Source organism: Kogia breviceps, chromosome 13 (genome assembly GCF_026419965.1).
Source record: "Kogia breviceps isolate mKogBre1 chromosome 13, mKogBre1 haplotype 1, whole genome shotgun sequence".
Lineage (NCBI taxonomy): Eukaryota > Metazoa > Chordata > Mammalia > Artiodactyla > Physeteridae > Kogia > Kogia breviceps.
The window spans coordinates 40,813,053-40,836,074 of record NC_081322.1 but is presented as its reverse complement, the minus strand read 5'-3'; the positions used below and the strand labels follow the sequence as shown (position 1 = coordinate 40,836,074).

General features: G+C 35.9%; 1 protein-coding gene and 1 non-coding gene across 4 annotated transcripts in view; one reads left to right on the top strand and one right to left on the bottom strand.

Moving 5' to 3' along the window:
- The window catches only part of SESN1 (sestrin 1), a 114,407-nt gene that overhangs the window by 55,933 nt on the left and 35,452 nt on the right, over positions 1-23,022 (top strand). Inside the window, exon 2 of one of the 3 annotated variants that reach the window (XM_067011575.1) lies at positions 19,213-19,236. The exons of the other annotated variants lie outside the window; for them this stretch is intronic. Coding sequence (XP_066867676.1) covers positions 19,213-19,236 — 24 coding nt within the window. The remainder of the gene's footprint in view (positions 1-19,212; positions 19,237-23,022) is intronic. 3 annotated transcript variants of the gene reach the window in all.
- LOC131740270 (U12 minor spliceosomal RNA) lies at positions 15,578-15,693 on the bottom strand. Its single transcript, XR_009330869.1, has one exon. It is a non-coding gene; the product is annotated as a U12 minor spliceosomal RNA (small nuclear RNA).

Genomic DNA, 23,022 nt, shown 5'->3' with positions numbered 1-23,022 from the left:
CATGAGATTGTAGTGATATTTCTAACTCTAATCCATTACCACATGGATCATTCTAGATTTCTCCCCTTATCTGTAAATTCCCCCTCCAACAGTGGGAAATCTGGCTCACATCATCCACAATCCATTTACTTAATCATTCAATTTTAGTATATATGTATAGCCGTATAGAATTGTTGACCCATACCCATGTGGAAAACAACTTCAGCAATGACAGTGCAGTGCTTACATACAATTTTTTTGCTTTAGTCTTATAGACTCTACTAATTTTCAAAGTTACTAAGATCAGCAAATTTTTCCTTTACCCACTTCAGTGAGGTTGTTTCATACATTTGTAATTTAAATTAGATTCTCTTGTCACAGTCTGCATTCCTTCCTGGGACCCAACGCCCCAACCCTCTAGATGATTTTTTAAAATTTGTGTTAATTGTTTTACTTTTTGCTCCATGAGTTCTTTGGGTTTTCACAAATGCATAATGTCATATATCTAACATTGAATATCATACAGAATAATTTTATCACCTCAAAAAATTCATGTGTTTCACCTATCTAATTTTGCCCTCTTCTTCCAGATCTCTGGCAACCATTGATCTTTGTACTGTCTCCATATTTTTCCTTCTTATTCCTTTTCTTCTGCTTGCTTCTCAGTTTATACTGATCTTCTTTCTCCAGATTCTTGAGGTGGGAACTTAAATTATCTATTTGAAAATTTCCTCTTTCCTTATATATGCATGCAGTGTTATAAATTTTCCTCACACTACTGCTTTAGCTGTGTCTCACAAATTTTGGTATGTTGTATTTTCTATTTCTTTAAGTTCAATCTATTTAAAAATCCCTTGATATGTTCTCTTTTATCTATGAATTATTTCTAAGTGTGTTTGTTTGGCTTCCAAGTTTCCATTTTCCTGTTATCTTTATGTTATTTATTTCTAGTTTGATTTTATTGTGATCAGAGGACACACTTTTATTTCAGTTCTTTTAAATTTGTGGAGGTTTGTTTTATAGCCATAATATGATCAATTTTGGTTTATATTCCTGGGCATATGAAAAGAATGTGTATTCTACTGTTGGGTGGAATGCTCTACAAATATATTCTGTTGTCTGATGACATTGTTGAGTTTCTTCTACGTCTTTGCTGATTTTCTGTCTAGTTCTATCATTTGTTGAGAGAGGGGTGTTGATATCCAGCTATAATGTGGATTTGCCTATTTTTTCTTTTAGTTCTATCACATTTTGCTTTATATATAATATTTTGCATGTCTCTTTAGTGCATGCACATTTGATTACTATATCTTCTTATTAGATTGATCCTTTTATTGTGATATAATGTCTCTGTCTCTGGTGATATTCTTTGCTCTGAAGTCTACCTTATGTTAATATAGACATTCCTGTTTTGTGCGGGGGGAAATGTAAAATACACATAAAATTTGCCATCTTAAACATTTTCTTTTTTTTTTTTTAAATTTTTTAATCATCTTTATTTGAGTATAACTGTTTTACAATAGTGTGTTAGATTCTCCTTTACAACAAAGTGAATCAGTTATACATATACATATGTTCCCATATCTCTTCCCTCTTGCGTCACCCTCCCTCCCACCCTCCCTATCCCACCCCTCTAGGTGGTCACAAAGCACAGATGTGATCTCCCTGTGCTATGCGGCAGCTTCCCACTAGCTAACTAATTTACTTTTGGTAGTGTGTATATGTCCCTGCCACTCTCTCACATCATCACAGCTTACCCTTCCCACTCCCCATATCCTCAAGTCCATGCTCTAGTAGGTCTGTGGTTTATTCCAGTCCTACCACTAATCTCTTCATGACATTATTTTTTCTTAGATTCCATATATATGTGTTAGCATACGGTATTTGTTTTTCTCCTTCTGACTTACTTCACTCTGTATGACAGACTCCAGGTCTATCCAGCTCATTACAAATAACTCAGTTTCATTTCTTTTTATGGCTGAGTAATATTCCATTGTATATATGTGCCACATCTTCTTTATCCATTCATCTGTTGATGGGCACTTAGGTTGCTTCCATGTCCTGGCTATCGTAAATAGAGCTGCAATAAACATTTTGGTACATGACTCTTTTTTTTTTTTTTTTTTTTTTTTTTTTTTTTTGCGGTATGCGGGCCTCTCACTGTTGTGGCCTCTCCCGTTGCGGAGCACAGGCTCCGGACGCACAGGCTCAGCGGCCATGGCTCACGGGCTTAGTTGCTCCGCGGCATGTGGGATCTTCCCGGACCAGGGCACGAACCCGTGTCTCCTGCATCGGCAGGCGGATTCTCAACCACTGCGCCACCAGGGAAGCCCTACATGACTCTTTTTGAATTATGGTTTTCTCAGGGTATATGCCTAGTAGTGGGATTGCGGGGTCATGTGGTAGTTCTATTTGTAGTTTTTTACATCTTAAACATTTTCAAGTGTACAATTCAATAACATTAAGTACCTTCACATTGTTGTGGTAACACCACCATCCATCCACAGAACTTCTTGCTGTATTTTGATTGATGTTTGCATGATATATCTTTTTCTATCCTACTTTCAACCTGCCTATGTTGTTATAATTCAAGTGAGTGTCTTGTAGACAGCATACAGTTGGGTCATGTTTCTAAATCCACTCTGCTGATCTCTGTCTTTTAATTGGTATATTAGACCATTTACATTTAATATAATTATGTTATGTATGGGTTTGTATCCATGTTATATGTTAATGCTTACACCTGCCATTTTATTTTCTGTTTTCTGTTTGTTCCATTTGTTGTTCATTTATATTTCCTTTTTAAGGCCTTTGTTTGGGTTTGTTGAATTTTTTTAGAATTCTATTTTGATTTATCTATAGGTTGTTTTTGTTTTTTGAGTGTATCTCTTAGTACAGATCTTTTTGCTCTACATATGACATTTTATATACATAACTTATTACAGTGTACTGGTGTTATCATTTGTTTCCTTTTATCTGAGAATATCTTGGTTTCCCCCTTCATTCTTGATGGATACTTTCACTTGATATAGAATTCTGGGTTGACAGTTTTTTCTTTCTGCACTTGAAAAATGTTGTGCAACTCCCTTCTGGTCTCTATGGTTTCTGATGAGAAATCTGTTTTCCTTCAAATTGTTTTTCCCTGTAGGTAAAGTGTCATTTCTCTCTTGCTGCTTTTCTTTGTCTATTTTTCAGAAGTGACTATGATGTGTCTTAATGTTGGTTTCATTCTGTTTGGAGTTCACTCAGCTTCCTTAATTTGTGGGCTTATGTCTTTTGCCAAATTTGGGAGTTTTTAGCCATTATTTCTTCAATTGCTTTTTCAGTCCTGCTGTCTTTGCTCTTTCCTTCTGAGATTCCAGTAACACAAGTGTTAGATTTTTGTTATAGATCCACAGGTCTCTGAGGCTGTATTTTTTGTCAGTCTGTTTTCTCTCTGTTGTGTGGATTGTGTAATTTCATTTTTCTGTCTTCTAGTTCACTGATTCCTCTGTCCACTCCATTTTGCTGTTGAGTCGATCCATTGAGTTTTGTATTTCAGTTATTATATTTTTCAACCATAAATTTCCATTTCATAGCTTTTCTTCATAACTTCTGTTTCTCAGCTGAGACTTTATATATTTAATTTGTTTCAAGTGTTTGAAATTGCTGTTGAAGACTTTTTAGGATGGCTTCTTTAAAACAATTCTAATGACTTTTTCATCTGAGTATTGACATTTATTGTCTTTTTTTATTCCATTTAAGATCTTCATGGTCCTTGGTATGACAAATAGTATTCAATTAAAACCTGTATATTTGGGGTATTATGTAATAAAATTCTGGATCTTATTTTAGTATTCTGTTTTAGTTGGTTTTGTCTAAAACTTCTCCAGTAGGGAGAGGAACAAGCACTGCCTTCCCTGCAAGGTGGAGACAGAAACCCAGGTTCCCCATTTGGCCTCCATCAATACTCAAGCAGAGGGATGAAGGGAACTCTATGTTATTTCTGGGAAGGGGTGCATGTTCCAGCCCTCCATCAGGTCTCCAAAGGCACCTTCCTGATTGCAAGGAGTGGGAGTGCCTTGTTACTGCTCCCATGACACCACAAGTTGGAAGTGGCCTCATTACTACAGGGCTATGTTAAAAGTCCTGACTCTCCCCTAGGCTTCCTCTGACACCACCCTAACAGGGAAGGAGGAATGCTTATTTTGGTGTGAGTGGATGTCCAGGTTCTCCACATGGTCTCTGTCACTAACATTGCCAGTCATGGGGTATGAGAAGCACTATTGCCCAGTGGGGATAAACATCCCAGCTCTACTGGGCTTTCTCTGGCACTACCCTGGCAGGGAGTTTAGGGTACCTTGTTACATCTGGGCAAGGGTGGGAGTCTCTAGTCTCCCCATTTAGCCTTTGCTGTCATGGGTGAGAATAGGGCCACAGTTTTGTTGTTGTGGTGGTGGTGGTGGTGGTGGTTGACTGAAGTGGAGTGGTTATTGCTGAAAAATGTTCTGTCTTACTAGGCTCTCCTTTTCCTGGTCCTTTGGCTACAGAGACCAGGCTTTTATATTTCTCATCTATAATAATTGATCTAAAACATTGTTAGATTTTTTAAAAATAAAACATTGTTAGAAAAAAATTCTTTCCAAATAGGTCTTAATTTATAGTGTTTATATTGTTTCAATTTTTTATAGTAGGAAGACACAGGCATATTTTTTTTTAACATCTTTATTGGAGTATAATTGTTTTACAATAGTGTGTTAGTTTTTCCTTTACAACAAACTGAATCAGTTATACATATACATATGTTCCCATATCTCTTCCCTCTTGCATCACCCTCTCTCCCACCCTCCCTATCCCACCCCTCTAGGTGGTCACAAAGCACAGAGGTGATCTCCCTGTGCTATGCAGCAGCTTCCCACTAGCTATCTAATTTACATTTGATAGTGTATATATGTCTCTGCCACTCTCTCACTTCGTCACAGCCCACCCTTCCCCCTCCCCATATCCTCAAGTCCATGCTCGAGTAAGTCTGTGTTTTATTCCCATCCTACCACTAATCTCTTCATGACATTTTTTTCCCTTAGAGTCCATATATATGTGTTAGCATACGGTATTTGTTTTTCTCCTTCTGACTTACTTCACTCTGTATGACAGACTCCAGGTCCATCCACCTCATTATAAATAACTCAGTTTCATTTCTTTTTATGGCTGAGTAATATTCCATTGTATATATGTGCCACATCTTCTTTATCCATTCATCTGTTGATGGACACTTAGGTTGCTTCCATGTCCTGGCTATTGTAAATAGAGCTGCAATGAACATTTTGGTACATGAGTCTTTCTGAATTATGGTTTTCTCAGGGTATATGCCCAGTAGTGGGGTTGCTGGGTCGTATGGTAGTTCTATTTTTAGTTTTTTAAGGAACCTCCATACTGTTCTCCATAGCGGCTGTATCAATTTACATTCCCACCAGCAGTGCAAGAGGGTTCCCTTTTCTCCACACCCTCTCCAGCATTTATTGTTTCTAGAGTTTTTGATGATGGCCAATCTGACCGGTGTGAGATGATATCTCATTGTAGTTTTGATTTGCATTTCTCTAATGATTAATGAGGTTGAGCATTCTTTCATGTGTTTGTTAGCAATCTGTATATCTTCTTTGGAGAAATGTCTATTTAGTTCTTCTGCCCATTTTTGGATTGGGTTGTTTGTTTTTTTGTTATTGAGCTGCATGAGTTGCTTATAAATTTTGGAAATTAATCCTTTGTCAGTTGCTTCATTTGCAAATATTTTCTCCCATTCTGAGGGTTGTCTTTTGGTCTTGTTTATGGTATCCTTTGCTGTGCAAAAGCTTTTAAGTTTCATTAGGTCCCATTTGTTTGTGTTTTTATTTCCATTTCTCTAGGAGATGGGTCAAAAAGGATCTTGCTGTGATTTATGTCATATAGTGTTCTGCCTATGTTTTCCTCTAAGAGTTTGATAGTGTCTGGCCTTACATTTAGGTCTTTAACCCATTTTGAGTTTATTTTTGTGTGTGGTGTTAGGGATTGTTCTAATTTCATACTTTTACATGTAGCTGTCCAGTTTTCCCAGCACCACTTATTGAAGAGGCTGTCTTTTCTCCACCGTATATCCTTCCCTCCTTTATCAAAGATAAGGTGACCATATGTGTGTGGGTTTATCTCTGGGCTCTCTATCCTGTTCCATTGATCTATATTTCTGTTTTTGTGCCAGAACCATATTGTCTTGATTACTGTAGCCTTGTAGTAGAGTCTGAAGTCAGGGAGCCTAATTCCTCCAGCTCCATTTCTCGTTCTCAAGATTGCTTTGGCTATTCGGGGTCTTTTGTGTTTCCATACAAATTGTGAAAATTTTTGTTCTAGTTCTGTAAAAAATGCCAGTGGTAATTTGATAGGGATTGCATTGAATCGGTAGATTGCTTTGGGTAGTATAGTCATTTTCACAATGTTGATTCTTCCAATCCAGGAACATGGTATATTTCTCCACCTATTTGTATCATCTTTAATATCTTTCATCAGTGTCTTATAGTTTTCTGCATACAAGTCTTTTGTCTCCTTAGGTAGGTTTATTCCTAGATATTTTATTCTTTTTGTTGCAATGGTAAATGGGAGTGTTTTCTTAATTTCACTCTCAGATTTTTCATCATTAGTGTATAAGAATGCCAGAGATTTCTGTGCATTAATTTTGTATCCTGCAACTTTACCAAATTCATTGATTAGCTCTAGTAGTTTTCTGGTAGCATCCTTAGGATTCTCTATGTATAGTATCATGTCATCTGCAAACAGTGACAGCTTTACTTCTTTTCCTATTTGGATTCCTTTTATTTCTTTTTTTTCTCTGATTGCTGTGGCTAGAACTTCCAAAACTATGTTGAATAAGAGTGGTGAGAGTGGGCAACCTTGTCTTGTTCCTGATCTTAGTGGAAATGGTTTCAGTTTTTCACCTTTGAGAACGATGCTAGCTGTGGGTTTGTCATATATGGCCTTTATTATGTTGAGGAAAGTTCCCTGTATGCCTACTTTCTGCAAGGTTTTTATCATAAATGAGTGTTGAATTTTGTCAAAAGCTTTCTCTGCATCTATTGAGATGATCATATGGTTTTTCTCCTTCAGTTTGTTGATATGGTGTATCACGTTGATTGATTTGTGTATATTGAAGAATCCTTGCATTCCTGGAATAAACCCCACTTGATCATGGTGTATGATCCTTTTAATGTGCTGTTGGATTCTGTTTGCTAGTATTTTGTTGAGGATTTTTGCATCTATGTTCATCAGTGATATTGGCCTGTAGTTTTCTTTCTTTGTGACGTCTTTGTCTGGTTTTGGTATCAGGGTGATGTTGGCCTCATAGAATGAATTTGGGAGTGTTCCTCCCTCTGCTATCTTTTGGAAGAGTTTGAGAAGGATAGGTGTTAGCTCTTCTCTAAATGTTTGATAGAATTCGCCTGTGAAGCCATCTGGTCCTGGGCTTTTGTTTGCTGGAAGATTTTTAATCACAGTTTCAATTTCAGTGCTTGTGATTGGTCTGCTCATATTTTCTATTTCTTCCTGGTTCAGTCTCGGCAGGTTGTGCATTTCTAAGAATTTGTCCATTTCTTCCAGGTTGTCCATTTTATTGGCATACAGTTGCTTGTAGTAATCTCTAATAATCTTTTGTATTTCTGCAGTGTCAGTTGTTACATCTCCTTTTTCATTTCTAATTCTATTGATTTGAGTCTTCTCCCTTTTATTCTTGATGAGTCTGGCTAATGGTTTATCAATTTTATTTATCTTCTCAAAGAACCAGCTTTTACTTTTATTGATCTTTGCTATTGTTTCCTTCACTTCTTTTTCATTTATTTCTGATCTGATCTTTATGATTTCTTTTCTTCTGCTAAATTTGGGGTTTTTTTGTTCTTCTTTCTCTAATTGCTTTAAGTGCAAAGTTAGGTTGTTTATTCGAGATGTTTCCTGTTTCTTAAGGTATGATTGTATTGCTATAAGCTTGCCTCTTAGAACTGCTTTTGCTGTATCCCATAGGTTTTGGGTTGTTGTGTCTCCATTGTCATTTGTTTCTAAGTATTTTTTGATTTCCTCTTTGATTTCTTCAGTGATCACTTCGTTATTAAGTAGTGTATTGTTTAGCCTCCATGTGTTTGTATTTTTTACAGATCTTTTCCTGTAATTGATATCTAGTCTCATAGCATTGTGGTCAGAAAAGATACTTGATACGATTTCAATTTTCTTAAATTTGCCAAGGCTAGATTTGTGACCCAATATATGATCGATCCTGGAGAATGTTCCATGAGCACTTGAGAAAAATGTGTATTCTGTTGTTTTTGGATGGAATGTCCTATAAATATCAATTAAGTCCATCTTGTGTAATGTATCATTTAAAGCTTGTGTTTCCTTATTTATTTTCATTTTGGATGATCTGTCCATTGGTGGAAGTGGGGTGTTAAAGTCCCCCATTATAATTGTGTTACTGTCGATTTCCCCTTTTAAGGCTGTTAGTATTTGCCTTATGTATTGAGGTGCTCCTATGTTGACACAGGCATATTGAGTTCACATACTTGCAATTATATAATTTGTGGTAGAAGTACTATCTACTATAAATGTATGTTTAATAAAATATATCTTATGCAGCAGAATCTTCCCAATTTTCAGTGGTACTTAAGCCAAAACTAAAAATATTTATGTATTTACCTATCTAAACATTCATACATTCATCATCAGTGTCCTAAATGGTTTGCATAAGGATATTAGAGGCTTAGAAAATTATCTGCTAGATTGCTTTAATTTGATTAATTTATACCCCAGGTCTACTGCCTTTTTTTTTAAACTGCTATCATTTAAAAGATAATTTCTCAATGCTGCATTGGAATATTTTGTTATGAAATTTTTAAATAGTTCAAGAATTATGACATGGTTTAAGAGAGAAGAGATCCCAGGATTCTTAGTTAAGCAATCAATTCTGAACTAATCAGTGCTACATCATTAAAATATTCTATATTATTCACATATTGATCATGGGCCCTGTTGTTTTCCGATGACATGAGGAATTTTTGTGATTGAACCTTGATTCCTTATGTTGTAGAAACTTCTACCACTTCTTCATTGCCCTCAAAATCCCTTCTTTGGCTCATTAGTTACTTGTTAGTGGCACAAGTACTTGTACAGGTAAATGCTGGGTTGTCCTTGGAGAGAAGAAATGGTGAAATGTTGTCTGCTATTTTTATGTTTCAATTTAAAATGATGAACACTCTGCAGACTGAGAATATGTTGTTAAAAAAACTTAAACTAGTTTGTCATATAGATGGTTAACATTTCACTTGTTTTTAAGAAGCTAAAATAAAATCAAGGAAGTGATACCAAGGACTCTTGTTTTAATTTAATCATTGTAGCAAAACACCTGATGTAATTTGCTGGAGTTGCCTCAAGAGTCCTTGGACAAATGTTTACAAGAAGAATAGAGTAGCACAACCAAAATGATAAATTTGTAATAACCTTCCCACATTTAACACCTAAGTTGACAGAGAAATCAGAAGTCTGAACATTAATTAAACTCAACCCTTTCGTCCTTTCTCAGTTCCCATCACCACCCAAAAAACCCTTCAGTTTGATACTTTTGTGCCTAATCAATTATAGAAGTATATTTAAATATAATAAAAAGTTGATATCATATAAATAAGAGACCTGCCAACTTAAATTATTTCTTTTGAAAGAAGGGCGAGTTGCTGTTGTTGTTGTTGCTTAAATAATTTTCATTAGCGCTATAGCTGAAGACTAGCAATTCAAATAATAATCTCTCTTCCCATAACTGGTGTTTTCATGCTAAAGATAACACCTCGTATCAATTGGCCATGTATTTCCAGTTAGCTGTTTTCCCAGTCATTGTTCCTAAGTGAGCTCAGCCATCTGTATTCTCCCAAAGAATTTCATTGGGCTGGTGGTACATACACATTTGTGAAATCCCAGCCACAGCCATGGTGCAGTGTGTGGCCATGAAATAACCCCCCTCAATGTGCTTTCTCCCCTCTCCCATCCCTGTTTCCTTTTCAGATTTGAGGCCACAGTAATTCACTTGACTAATGTATTATCTACATGAACAATACTCTAGTTAGGAGAAAGAGGGCTATCAACAAGTTTCTTGAAAAACTGAATTTGTAGCCAAAAGAACTCTTAATAGAAACTTCATTTGTAAATTCATGAAAATACTTGTTCACATTTCTGTTAACTTCATTTTGCTATTTGGGTCAACCAGTTTAGACTGTACATGTAAATTGTCTGTATATAATTTAGTAACTTAGGATTTTTACTATTAGTGATAGGACTATGACCCCTCCCACTTTAGACACTTTAGCAGTGCTTAGCTAGATAAAGAAGCCAGCACTTGCTGGCAGTACTTAGTAGAAAAGCCACAAGACAACACTGTGTTTTATGAATTTGATGTTCTCACCTCCAAGTTAACTTTTTAAATTTGGCCTCATCTTGAACTGAAAACAGTAAAATATAAAGATGATACTTTCACACTAATAGTTACTATCTGCAAAAGTGAAGGGGAAGTATAGTAAATTCTCAGTTATCTGTCATGTTTGAGAATGTGGGATATTATGGTTAGTAGGGTATTGCGACTTAAAGGTTTTATGCAGCATATGCGTATCTATACTCTAAACAAATTTGTGCAGTACGCAAAATTTATCTTTGACCATGGTCTTTTCCCACCCCCCAAGGGATCTTTCCTTGTTCACAGATGCAGAACCTGTTCTTTTCTCTACTGCCCTGATAGGCCATCAAAACCTGGTCTTAAGGAAAAACTGACCCCTACAATGGAATTACATCACTCATACATTTAACTTATGCAAATGTAACTGTTCTTGTTCATCAAAAGAATTTTCAATGTGAGGCAGAATGTATTTTTAATATAAATATCATAGGCAATTCTGCCTAACATTATACTCAATGAACATATGCCCCTGAGTGAGTGTAAAATAAGAAACAGAAATCTGCTATGTTCTCCATTGGTCTGAGTTCCTGCTCACTTCTCATACAGTGAGCATCTCACCATTCTGAGGGTATTTCAAGTGTTAAAAGATTTTTGTTTGTTTGTTTGTTTTACACAAGGCTTTTTTATACAAGCCTCCTAAACACAAGCCAATGACTCCATCTGGTGTTGAACCAAATAAACAGTCATCAGCTCTAATACTGAGAGACAAAATGTCTGCTTTGGACTTATTAAGAAGTGGAATATCTGTCTTCAGTCTGGTACCTTCAAAAGAGATTTTCAAGGATAATTTTATCTACATGATTTTCACCTTACATGCCTATGTAAGGTTTGAATCCATTATATAGTTTGAGTTTTTTCTTTTGTATGAGTTTTATATTTGCATTTTAACAGAAAATAATTGAATTAATCTGCTTATAGAATTATAGGCATTATTAAACCTCAACTAAATATGTAAAAGAAAGACAACATTATACTATTTCCATCTCTGAGGGAAAATTTGGGTGACACATTTTTATGTGTTTTTTTTTGGTAATAGCACTTCTAAAATTACACGAAGTAAGCAGCCATTTACTCTATCAAATCCTAAGACCAGCTCTGATTTTACACACAGATTTCCGAGTTTCTCAAAACTATGATAAATACATCAACATTAAAACTGTGTATTTCACCTCTGGTTCTCAAATTTTTCATTTTTAGAGTGAAAGTATTTGTATTTAGACACTCTCCAAATTGCAATTCTAGCTTCACTCAGTTTATTTTATAATTATTTTAGCCCTGAAATCTATGATTATTATATCAGATGTGGACTAGATGCTGAATACATAATTGTGTTGTTTAATCAGAGGGGATTTTAATATCTTGCAGTACTTCAAAATCATCCCCATGAATTTAGGTTGCCATAACTACTGCTATGCAAAGATACCAATTAGTAGAGATTTATAGTTTCTAGGGCCTAATGATGTTTACTGTGTGAAATAAAAACATACTTTTTTCTGTTCCCTAAATCCAATTTGATAGAATAAGAGGGGGAAAAAACTAGATTTTTAGGACTTTGCTGGCCAACATTTGAGCTAAGATTTTAATTGGAAGAATACATTTTTATAGAAAATAGTAGTGCAATATTGTTGCATCACAGAGTCTTAAATAGCATGGTTCACAAATGAGGTAACTTGTTTTTCTGGACTTATGGTCCATGGGGGAGGAAAAGACTGTCTTTATTACTTAGAATGTTTTCTTGCTTTTTTATGCTGTATCAGGAATATTACAAGTGTTATGTTTTGGCTGCATGTTATGGACAGGGACCCTGTAGAAAAAGACAAGGGACCCTGAGTTTCCTGACTCAGGTGCTAAACAAAAGCCAGAGAAAGTTTTTAAGCATCCTATAAGCCTTTTTGCTAGTACTGGTGGGACAGTGTTCCTGTTTTTCTGTTTCAGATTTATAATTGTTTATTTTACCATAATTATTTCATATTAATTTTTATATACTACAAAAATTTTTATTAGGTTAGAGCAGTTTTATTAGGCTAGAAAGTAAACATATGATACTTTCCTAATGGAGAAATACTGAGAATAATACTGCTCAACTGGAAACAAGAAAGCTAAAATTGTGGTAGCACTTCCTCCAGGTATTTAGCTCAAGATTAAGCAGAGTTGTCTGAAAAGTTAACAGGAAAAGAAACTACTTGTGAAGTGTTAAAACCACAATCTAAGAAAAAAATTTTTTCATAATGTCATATTATAGAGTATTAAGAACTAAATGTCACAGACTGGTTTAGTAGTATTTAATAAATACATTTTCCCTCACCTAAGATAAAAACAACAACAAAAAGCACCCAAATCCCAACATCAGTAGCTGAGTTGTTTGGGTGTTTTATTTTTGTTTTTTCATTCTTCTGGAGCCGTGTGTCCAGCAATAGCACCATCTTTATATTTTAGGCAAAGAATGATTTTCAGGTTTTCTATGTCTCACAGTGGGACGGCAGTCCGAAGTTAAAATTCATATTAATTATTTGAAACTTAGAACTTATTTTCTCACTCTGGCAAATCCTAAAGACAACCCATAAAAGCCAATTTTAACTGCTCTATTGCCAAACAAAGTTAGTAGCAAAAATGATGGTTATATTCTATTTTAGCAGTGTTTGTATGAGAAAATTAAACCTAAATTTTGATTGGGGATTTCAACAACACTCCCTCCCCATTCTACTGAATCACCTCTTCCCTCAGGCAACACTGGTAGAAGAAGGTTCCAGTAAGAGGTGAGAAGGGGTAGAAGTTCTAAATAGGCACTGGGATTGGGAAGGAATAGTGGGGAGCTTTCTGAGGGTTTGTGAAGGTCTTTGCTTCTAGCAACGCAAACAGCAGATATAATAATAAGGAGGGCGGGTGCTATGCTCTAAAGGTTCCAGAAGTTTAACAGTAAGCTTGTCCCTGTTAATCACTAACACATGAAAGAGGTTTTAAGGATATATGAAGCTCAGTAAAATTTACTGAATGTGTGTTCCTTTCCCTTCTCCCTCCTTCTTCCTTTGCTATATGGTTACATCTTGCCTTTGTCCCTGAGAGTCCTCCTCCACACCTCCTTATTTCCTGCTCCCTCTCCATATATCTGTTTTCTCCCAATCTTTTACATTCACTTACTTTCACTTTGATCCTTTAGTAAAATTTGGGACCATAGAGGTGTAGTACACAAATAATAGAACACAGTTCAATCTGCATTTTAAAATATTGCCTGACTTAGCTCTCTGAAGTCAGGGTCTGTTTTATTCGTCAACTAACAGAATACAGTAGGCACTCAAAATATGTTGAGTGGGTAATGAACAAATAAATGCTGTTTTTGAGGACAGTTCTTTTATGGAGTTGAAATTCTAGGATGAAGAGCAAAATAGACTCTAGAGTGGGTGGGGGTAGACTAAAGAATAGGTTAGGAATATAACTGTGGTAGTGGTGGAGCAGCTGAATGAACTCACCCCCCTCTCCCTCCCTCCCTTAACACCATAGAAATGAATCAAAGGTAATGTCTACAGGCGTCCAGGAGTTTACAGTAGGAATAAGAAGAAAGGGGACATAAAAAGACCAGGCATGTATAAGTTGAGAACAGACTTATTAAGAAAACAAGTGAGCTTAAATTTGGGCTTTCATTTTGTCTGTATTTTTTAGAATTTGATTACATTAGGCTGCCAGTTCAGAAAATCCAATATAAGAATTCTTTAAAAAGAAAATAATAATTCTTATACAGGACAGTTTCTTTCTTTCTCATGTAAATGAAGGCAGTCCAGGACTGATTCAGAAGCTCCATGTAATCATCAGGTGCCCAAATCCCTTCTGTGTTTTTCCAGCAGCCTCAAGATATGGCTTCATCTCTAAGATAGATATCCAAGATGGCCACTGCAGCTCCAGAATCACATCTACATTCCAGACAGAGGAAGAATTTACTAGGAGAATAAGCATATGCTTATTCTCCTAAATGTCATTTATTATACACACTCCATTACCCTTTATAATCACATTGGCCAAAGCTTACCAACTTGATCACACCTAGATGCAAGAAAAGCTGGATAATTTATCTTTTTTCTGAATGGCAATATACCCAACTAAAGATTTGGGGTTTTATTAACCATAGAAGAAGCAGAGAATCAGCACTAGGGACAACTAGCCATCTCTACCACATTGACCAATGGATTTTCTTGGAAAAATATCAATAATAAAAGGTAGACAAAGAATTGTTATAGAAAACACTCAATATTGTATTGTTTTTAAAATATAGATTCTCTTTTAATGTGTAAAGTCGTTGAGGCTAGGTTGTGCTTAATATTAAATTATTTGCAAATACTTAGTAAACATTGTAATTAGAAGAAACAGAATTACAAATACTAAATTTTTAAAAGTACACTGATACCTAATAATTTTAATCTTAAATGTACATTGTTCAAGCCCCAAACACCAAAAGGATGAGTACAATTTGAGTATTTCACAAACGCTATGCTAAAGAGTTATTTAATTTATATTTTAAACAAGACAGGACTGCTGGTTCGATGTATCGTAGCTCTTACTGTGTAGCTCTCAGAGCTAATAGTTACTAACCACTTATTATTCCAGTCACTGTGTGTGATTTCATGTAATCCTCTGGCCTTCTAAGGTCACTATATTATCATTCACATTATACAGGTGAGGACATCAAAGCTAAAAGAGATTTAATTTTTCCTTGGAACCCAGGGTTGTTGGACTCTAATGCCAGTGCTTCTAGTCATTATACTTTACTACTTCTTCTTTACAAATGTTTAATAGTATAATCTATCTGATTATTACCTTGTATCTACATAGAAAAAGATCTTCTCATTTTAAGTACTGATTCTTTTCACTTAATCATACTACTTTAGGCTCTAAAGATAATTGCAGAGGGACATTATGGAATAAAAACAGCTGGAGGCATCTGTCCATAAGTGAGCAGTCACAAATAAAAGCAACCTCAGTATCTTATCCATAAGCATCTCATCAAAACCATCTTTGACAACACCACCTTTGCCTTATACAGTATTTGTTTAGATACAAAGTGGAAAGAAGCAAAAGGCTTCTTGGGAAATAAATTTTCTTCTAATTCATAATCAATTTTGGAGGGGGAGAGGTCACCTTAGGAGCAAACTTTACCCACTCAAAAATTTGTCTCACATTAGCAGTGAGGATTCAGGTATCACCTCAACTCATTATTTTCCTTACTCATAAGTTTAAGGCATTCGTAATCAAATTTTAAGATTCTGCCTTCTTGACTTTACAGAATATGTCTCCTGCATTCTATTTCTACTCTCATCACTCTGGCATGCATCCAGCTACCCCTTAACTAGACTATTACACTGTCTTAAAGTCTACCTCCCCTTAGCTTCTGTCCACAACTCAGACCATCCTAGAAGTTTCTCCTGATCTTCTAAAATCAAAGCTCAGTAACCTCATTTCCCTGCTTGACACATTTTTTTATGATCTCTTGACTTCTTCCCCTCATCTGAAGCCATAGCACTGCTTATACCTTTAACATAATTCCACTGTGTGTGGTTCTTTATTGGATTATAAAGCTTCTTAGGGCTGGAATTATGTTTCTTTCATCTTAGTATACTCTGAAATATCCTGTGTGGGTTCTTGCAAAGCATTGTGTTCCCTGTAGAGAGTTGTTAAATGAAAGTTGTTAAACTCTTTGCTCCCTTTAAGGCCAAAATGTGGTTTAAAAAAATTACAGCCTATTATCCTCAAGCAGTGGTTATAAAAAGTATATCTTCTTCCTACCTTTGTCATGACCCTGATCCAACCCTCTCCTTCATTAAAGGGTTTTGGGTAGATAGAAGGAAAGAAGGCTTGGAATATCTCTTTCACTGAGATTGAGGCTATTTTCCGCATTACATTCTTCCTTATTTAAGCATGGCTATACATGTATCTGTCTTCTTAACTGTTCATATAATCTTAGGGAAAGTAGCCCTAAATCTGTTTCCTGATCTTACACCCCTCCTTACTTCCTCTGATTCACCCATTATGTGCCAAGGGATTCAGTGCTGAACAAGGTGGGTCATTTCTTACCTTTGGAGGTTTCAGTTTAATAAGAGAGACTGGCTAGCCCACTAGGAATTACAATGCAGAGAGATAAGTGCTTTAACAAGGGAAGTATATAAAGGAGATATTTGCTATGCTCAGTGGCAGGGGGGAGGACAGGGAAGGCTTCTCCAAGGCAGTGACTTCTAACTTCAGACTGACAGTGAGAAGTGGGCGTGGATTAGAGGGAACAGAATTGTGCTCAGAGGGAAGCGCATGTGCACAAGTCCAGGAATGATCCCTGTGGGTAGACTGTGAAGTTAGGTAAAGTCGTGAGGCTGAAGAGGAGGGGAACAGTTAGTCTCACTACCTCTTCCTTAGATGTACTCAGGTTTCCTTTGCCTGTGCTCATCTTGTACACTTGTGAAAGTCACCACTTTGACCACTTTATACCACTACTCAGAAAGCTTTTAGGGCTCCATTATTGCCTTTTGCTTTCTCTAGTCTCCTCTTTCGCTGGCTTTGTAGGCACCCTAAAACTGACCCTAACTTATTTCCCACTGCTTACTAACTCATATCCCTTGCCAGGGACAAGACAATTTCCTTTCAGTCTCTAGAGTTCATCAAGCTTGTTCTCTCCCCTGTGCCATTCCCCTCTACCCATCTTTCAAGCCTTTACTGACTCTCCATTGCTGCATATTCTCAGTTTGTGGCATGTAATTTAACACAGAATTACACATTGCCTAGTGTTGTCCTCATTGTTTCTGAGTCTTTTATCATCAACTGGATTGTAAGCTCCCTGAGGGCGGGCTCGGAAGCTGCATTTTAAACTGTTGAGTAGGGGAAAGGAAAGGACATTGGACCTGAAGTCAGGCAGACCTGCATCTGACTCTTACCTCTGCCACTTAAAGGTTGTCCGGTTTCTTCTTGGGTAGTACAGGAATAATGAGATCCATCTCACAGGTGGTTGTGAGAAATGGCACAGTCACACCATGGGAAATTTGTGGACTGTAAAACTCTATATACATTTTCATTTTGTTCCACAGTTATGTAGAGTTATATTAATTATATAATGTGAGATTTTATGGTTCCTTCCAAGACCTTAGGATCTTGAGAATTTCAGACAGTTATTTCTCCTTTGTGACATATTTCTCTCTAATCCAGGTCCTGGCCATTTTTAGTCTTCCTCTGTTTCATCTGTTTCTGCCCTGTCCTCAAACTTATGGATGAAATCATTTTAGGCAGCTGAAAAAATAGTATTTTGAGACATGAAAAAGTCCAGTTGCCTAATTTATTGATACACTGAAGAAATCTCCCACTGTCTTTTTCTCCTAGCATACTCTGCATGCATAGGAAACAATTACTTAGCATCTATACCTTTACATGAATACTCTGGACATAGAGCACTGCTCAGGCCTTTGTGGGCATTTATAGTCCTAAATAGTTTTTCTGATATCCCTGCTTCTCCAGAACCCATTCTTCTTATTTTTATACCTCTCCTTAGACCAGATTCTCAGATCAGGGGGTCCTATCAGTGACTTGTCAGGTTTTAAAGCTCAGATTCTGAGGGTTCGAGGGCTAGGGATCTTGTTTATGCTATTGGAGGACCAAAGAATGGGGAATCAGAGGAAGCAGACACATGCCTCTAATCCCAAGTGTCAGGGAAAGCTATGGCCAAGTTAAAAGGCCATTTTACTAATTATTACCTACCACTTGTACTAGGGGGAAAGAAGGGACCCAACATACTGTTGTTGGTTACTTTACTATCTAAGAACTTACATTATCTGCCAGTCTTTGACTGTATCTAAGAACTTTACTGAGGAGGTTGAAGAAGCTCAGGAAAATAGACTTTAATTGAATGCAAATTTATATAGGAAAATAATGAACATTTCTTTCCTTACTAAGAAAAGCAGAGAGTAGACAAATCTGCTTGTTATTGGGGAAAAGGAGTGTTTATGGGGGAGGGGAAGTGGTAGAAAAAATGGCAACATTTAAAATTCAGTATTCATGGCATTTTAGGCAATAATTCACACTCAAGAAAAATATTTAATAAAGCAAAATCATCCCCGCTACTCATAAGAATTGTTCTGAAAAGTAAAATTGCCAGGAATCAAGTGCATTTAGTCTGGAGACCACCTTTTTGGTACAATTACTGTGTTTTAAACCATGGTTTCCATTGTTCCTAATAGTGTCTTTAGTCATCAACAGCTAGGGAAAAAATCTAGGACACGGAGCTCTATAATCTTTAGAAATAGTAGCTCTCTGAAATTCCTTATAGAACTCAGGACCATTTTTGCTACTTTGGTTCCCCATTTACTGCTTACATTATTGCAAATGTTCTATAATAAATAATTTTCTTAAGCAGAGAGGATAGAAAGTATCCTAAAATCATCATTTTCATACACTAAATCTCTATTTCAGAGTAGTCTTGAAACTGTAAGAATTTTAGACGATTATCAAGTGAACAGTTTAGACTCTAAATGTACATGAGACAGTTAATGTACATTTTTCAAGGTAATCTTCAAACCCAGTTCAAAGATACCTTCTCTCACGTCACCAATAGGCACCACTGTGTGATTCCACTACCATTTTTTCATTTCTTCATCTGCAGATTTTTTTGGCATGTTTTAGGTGGTGCTGTTATTTTCTGATACAAATAACTGTAGTTTGGGGACTTTTTAAAAGTATCTCTTTGTTCAACACACTGCTTACATGGCTTCGTCTTTGTTTTTTGCCAGGTCCTAGGATTGGGGGAATCATTTGTAAGTATTAGATTCTCTTTGTCTCTATGGTATGTGCTGCCCAGTTTTCCATGTGGCATCAACTAATATTGCTTTTTAAGAAGTGCTTTTTTATGACCCAAGGATACCAAAGAAAAACTGTTATTTAACCCTGTCTTCAATATCTACCTGCTCTCATCTCTGGAAGAAAGATGACTTTATTTTTTGCTGTATGGAGTTAATGTAGCAGAAAATCATCAAAACAAGACATAGACTAGAAGAACATATTTGCAACACATATATCAGGCAAAGTCTTGTATTCAGAATAAAGAACACTTTCAACTCAGTAGCAAGAAGACAACCAGCCCAATTAAAAAAAAATTAACAGAAGATTTGAACTGTCACTTCATGAATGAAGATATATAAATGACTGATAAGCACATTAAAAAATGTTCAATATCGATAGTTATCCAAGATATGCAAATTAAAACCACAATGCATTATTACTACACAAGGGCTTCTCAATTTCAGCACTTGACATTTTGGACCACGTATTTCTTTGTTGTGAGGGGCTGCCCTGTGTGTTTTAGGATGTTTGGCAGAATCCCTAGCCTCTACCAGGTACATGTCAGTGGCAACTGACCTACCTACCAGTTGTGAAAACCAAAAATGTATGCAAACATTGTCAAATGTCCTCTAACAGGGCAAAATCACCCCCAGTTGAGAACCACTGCACTACACCCATTAGACTGACTGAAATGAAAAATATTGACTATGCTAAGAGTTGGTAAAAATGTAAAGCCACTGGAACTCTCATACACTGCTGGCAGTAATGTAAAAATGGTTCAACCACTATGGAAAACAGTTTGGCAGTTCCTTAGAAAGTTAAACCTATGCTTATTATATGAGCTGGCCATTCCACTCTAAGCAAATAAAATGGAATCATATATTCAATACAAACCTATCTAAGATCCTTAGGGAATGTACTGTCCTACTTAGGTGAGAATTTTACACAGGAATTGAAAATCTTAAGTACAAAGAACCTTTTTTCGTTGACATGTAGCATTTTTTCCACTTCCTTACTGGGATCATTTTGCTTCTTCCTGGACTGAAGCTACTTCAGTGAGGATATATTGGTGTAGACTCTTACTTTTTCTCTCTTAAAATGTGTTTCTTGCATTCACTTTCTTAAAAGATAGTTTCATATATTAGTACAATTCAAGAAAGGCCATTTTCTCTGAGTGCTTCAAAGATATTATTCCCCGATCTTCTGGCTTCCATTGTTAAAAATTATACTGTCAGTTTAGTTTTTCCTTTGAAGGTCATCTGACTTTTCTCTTGGATAACCTTTAAGATCTTCCCTTATTCTTGGAATTTTTTCAGTTTTACTGTATGTCAAGGTATATATTTCCTTTCAGTTATTCTGCATGGGATTCATTGTGCTTCCTGGAAATGAGGATTGGTGTCTTTAATCAGTTCTGGAAAATTCTCAACCATCATCTCTTAGAATATTGCCTTTCTCCTTCGAGAACTCCAATTAGATATATATTAGACCTTCTATTCCATCCTCCATGTTTTTTATTTCTTCTTCATATTTTCCATCTCTTTGTATTATGTGCTACATTCTGGATTATTTCTTCAGATTTACTTTCTAGTTTATTAATAATTTTCTCCTCATCTATGCTGAATACACTGTTTATCCATTGAATTTTGTTTCAATTATTATAAAGTCTGTATTCGATTCATTTTTAAATCTGTCTGGTTATTTTTTGATGGTTTCTTGTTCCTCATCTATACTTTCAATTTCCTTTAAAAATTTAAGAAACGTTAAACTGGTATTCTGCATCTATAATTCTAACACCTGAAGTCTTGCAGGTCTTAGGTGATTATTGTTTCTTCAGACCTCACTAATGGTGTTTTTTATTCATGGTATGTTTTATTATTGTAAGCTCATATTCATCAGAATTTTATCACCTTCAGAGATAATCTATATTTCTGACTGGAGCCTGGGGGACATAACCAACCCTCTTTAACTGAATCCTTGCCTTGTTTTTTGATTGTTTCTTTTAAGACCAGGTAGGTAAAAGGATTTAAGGCCCCAGCTCCTCATATGTGAGCCACTTTGTGCTTATAAATTTTCAGAGGAGGTTTTACCCCTTCTACCAAGAACAAAAGTTGAAACAGGCAGATTTTTTATCTCCTTTTGTAGATGGGGTATTTTTCCTAGTTAATGCTTTCAATGATAGTTTAGCTTTTGGGGTTTGGCACCCCCCAGTTTCCCAAGTCCTAGGTTTCGTCATCTGTTCCCTATGCTGCTGCTTTAGGTTACTGGGGATTCATAGCCACCAGCATCAGTAATCCCTACCTCCTTGGATTCCTCCTATTGGTCATTTTTGACTTATGAGGATTGCTCTTACTTTGCCAGTTTAGCCATACCTTTTAAATTATATTTCTTATAGAAATATTTGTAGGTGTTTTTTACAACATGAGTAAGAATCATTATTATGGAGGTTAGCTATTACCCTAATCTGTCAGAGAGTGGTGCTGTCAGAGCTCCTTAAGGCTTACATCAAAGTACACTTTTAGGGGACTTAACCTGGCGGTCCAGTGATTAAGACTACACCTTCCAATGCAAGGGGTGCAGGTTTGATCCCTGGTTTGGGAGCTAAAATCCCACATGCCTCACGGCCAAGAAACCAAAACATAAAACAGAAGCAATACTGTAACAAACCCAATAAAGACTTTAAAAATGGTCCACATAAAAAAAAACGTAAAAAAAAACGTACACTTGTAGTAAATGGGCTACTACTGTACTGTCCAAGTTCTTTTTTTTTTTTTTTTTTTTTTTTGTCCAAGTTCTTATTTCTGCTTTTTAGAATTTTTCTGACTCTTCCCTTATGATCAAATGGTTGACTATCATTCTTTCTCTGTCAGTTTAAACAGTAGTAGTCCCTACTTCCTTCTAAATTACTGTGGACTTAGAAACTAAATAAACAAGCTTTTTGTAATTTTATACAAAATAAAAGTAAATTGTGTCTAAGAGAGGTAAACCAAAGGTTTTCCTCTGAGTACAGTACATATTCTTTGGTATATGTACTCTGTGCCATCTATTTTACTCTTTTTTTTTTTTTTACTTGTTCTAGATTCTTTTATTGAGATTGTCAAACGAGTCAATTCAGGTATAATGAGATATTACTATATAAATAGTCTATAATAATCACCAAATTTGTCCAAAATTACTGATTTTCAAATGTGGAAGAAAACATTTTAAGGGGTGTGTATGTAAATAATCATTAGATTTAATCCTACCAAATCACACTGAATTCTATTTTTTTTTTGACTAGGCAATACAGTATTTAACCACTAAGAAAAATTACCATATTTTCTTATATTTTAAGTCTGTTAAAGTGACTTTAATGTTCGTGTGCCAATTTGTCATCATTTATGTTTTCATTTTTCCCTTTTACATAAAATGCTATAATGTTTTCTAGATGTTATGGAGCATTCTTATTCTGGCAGTAGGCTCAGTGGGGAGTCAGTCTAGATTTCCTAGAAAGGGATGATGTTCTAATGACTTGGGTGGTCACAGAGGGTGGGGTGAACAGTCATTTATACAAAAGAGATTTAGGGAAAATAGTACAGGGGAAGATAGGGAGATATGAATAGAAAAGTTCATGGTCCCTTGGCCGCTTTCCTAATGCACATACAATGACTGGAATATTAACAGTGGAAAGGAAACTATCAGACAACATCATGGTATAGTAGAAAGAACATGCCTTTGGAGTCAGACAGACTTAAGTTCTAACCTTTGCTCAAGCCCCTTGCTAT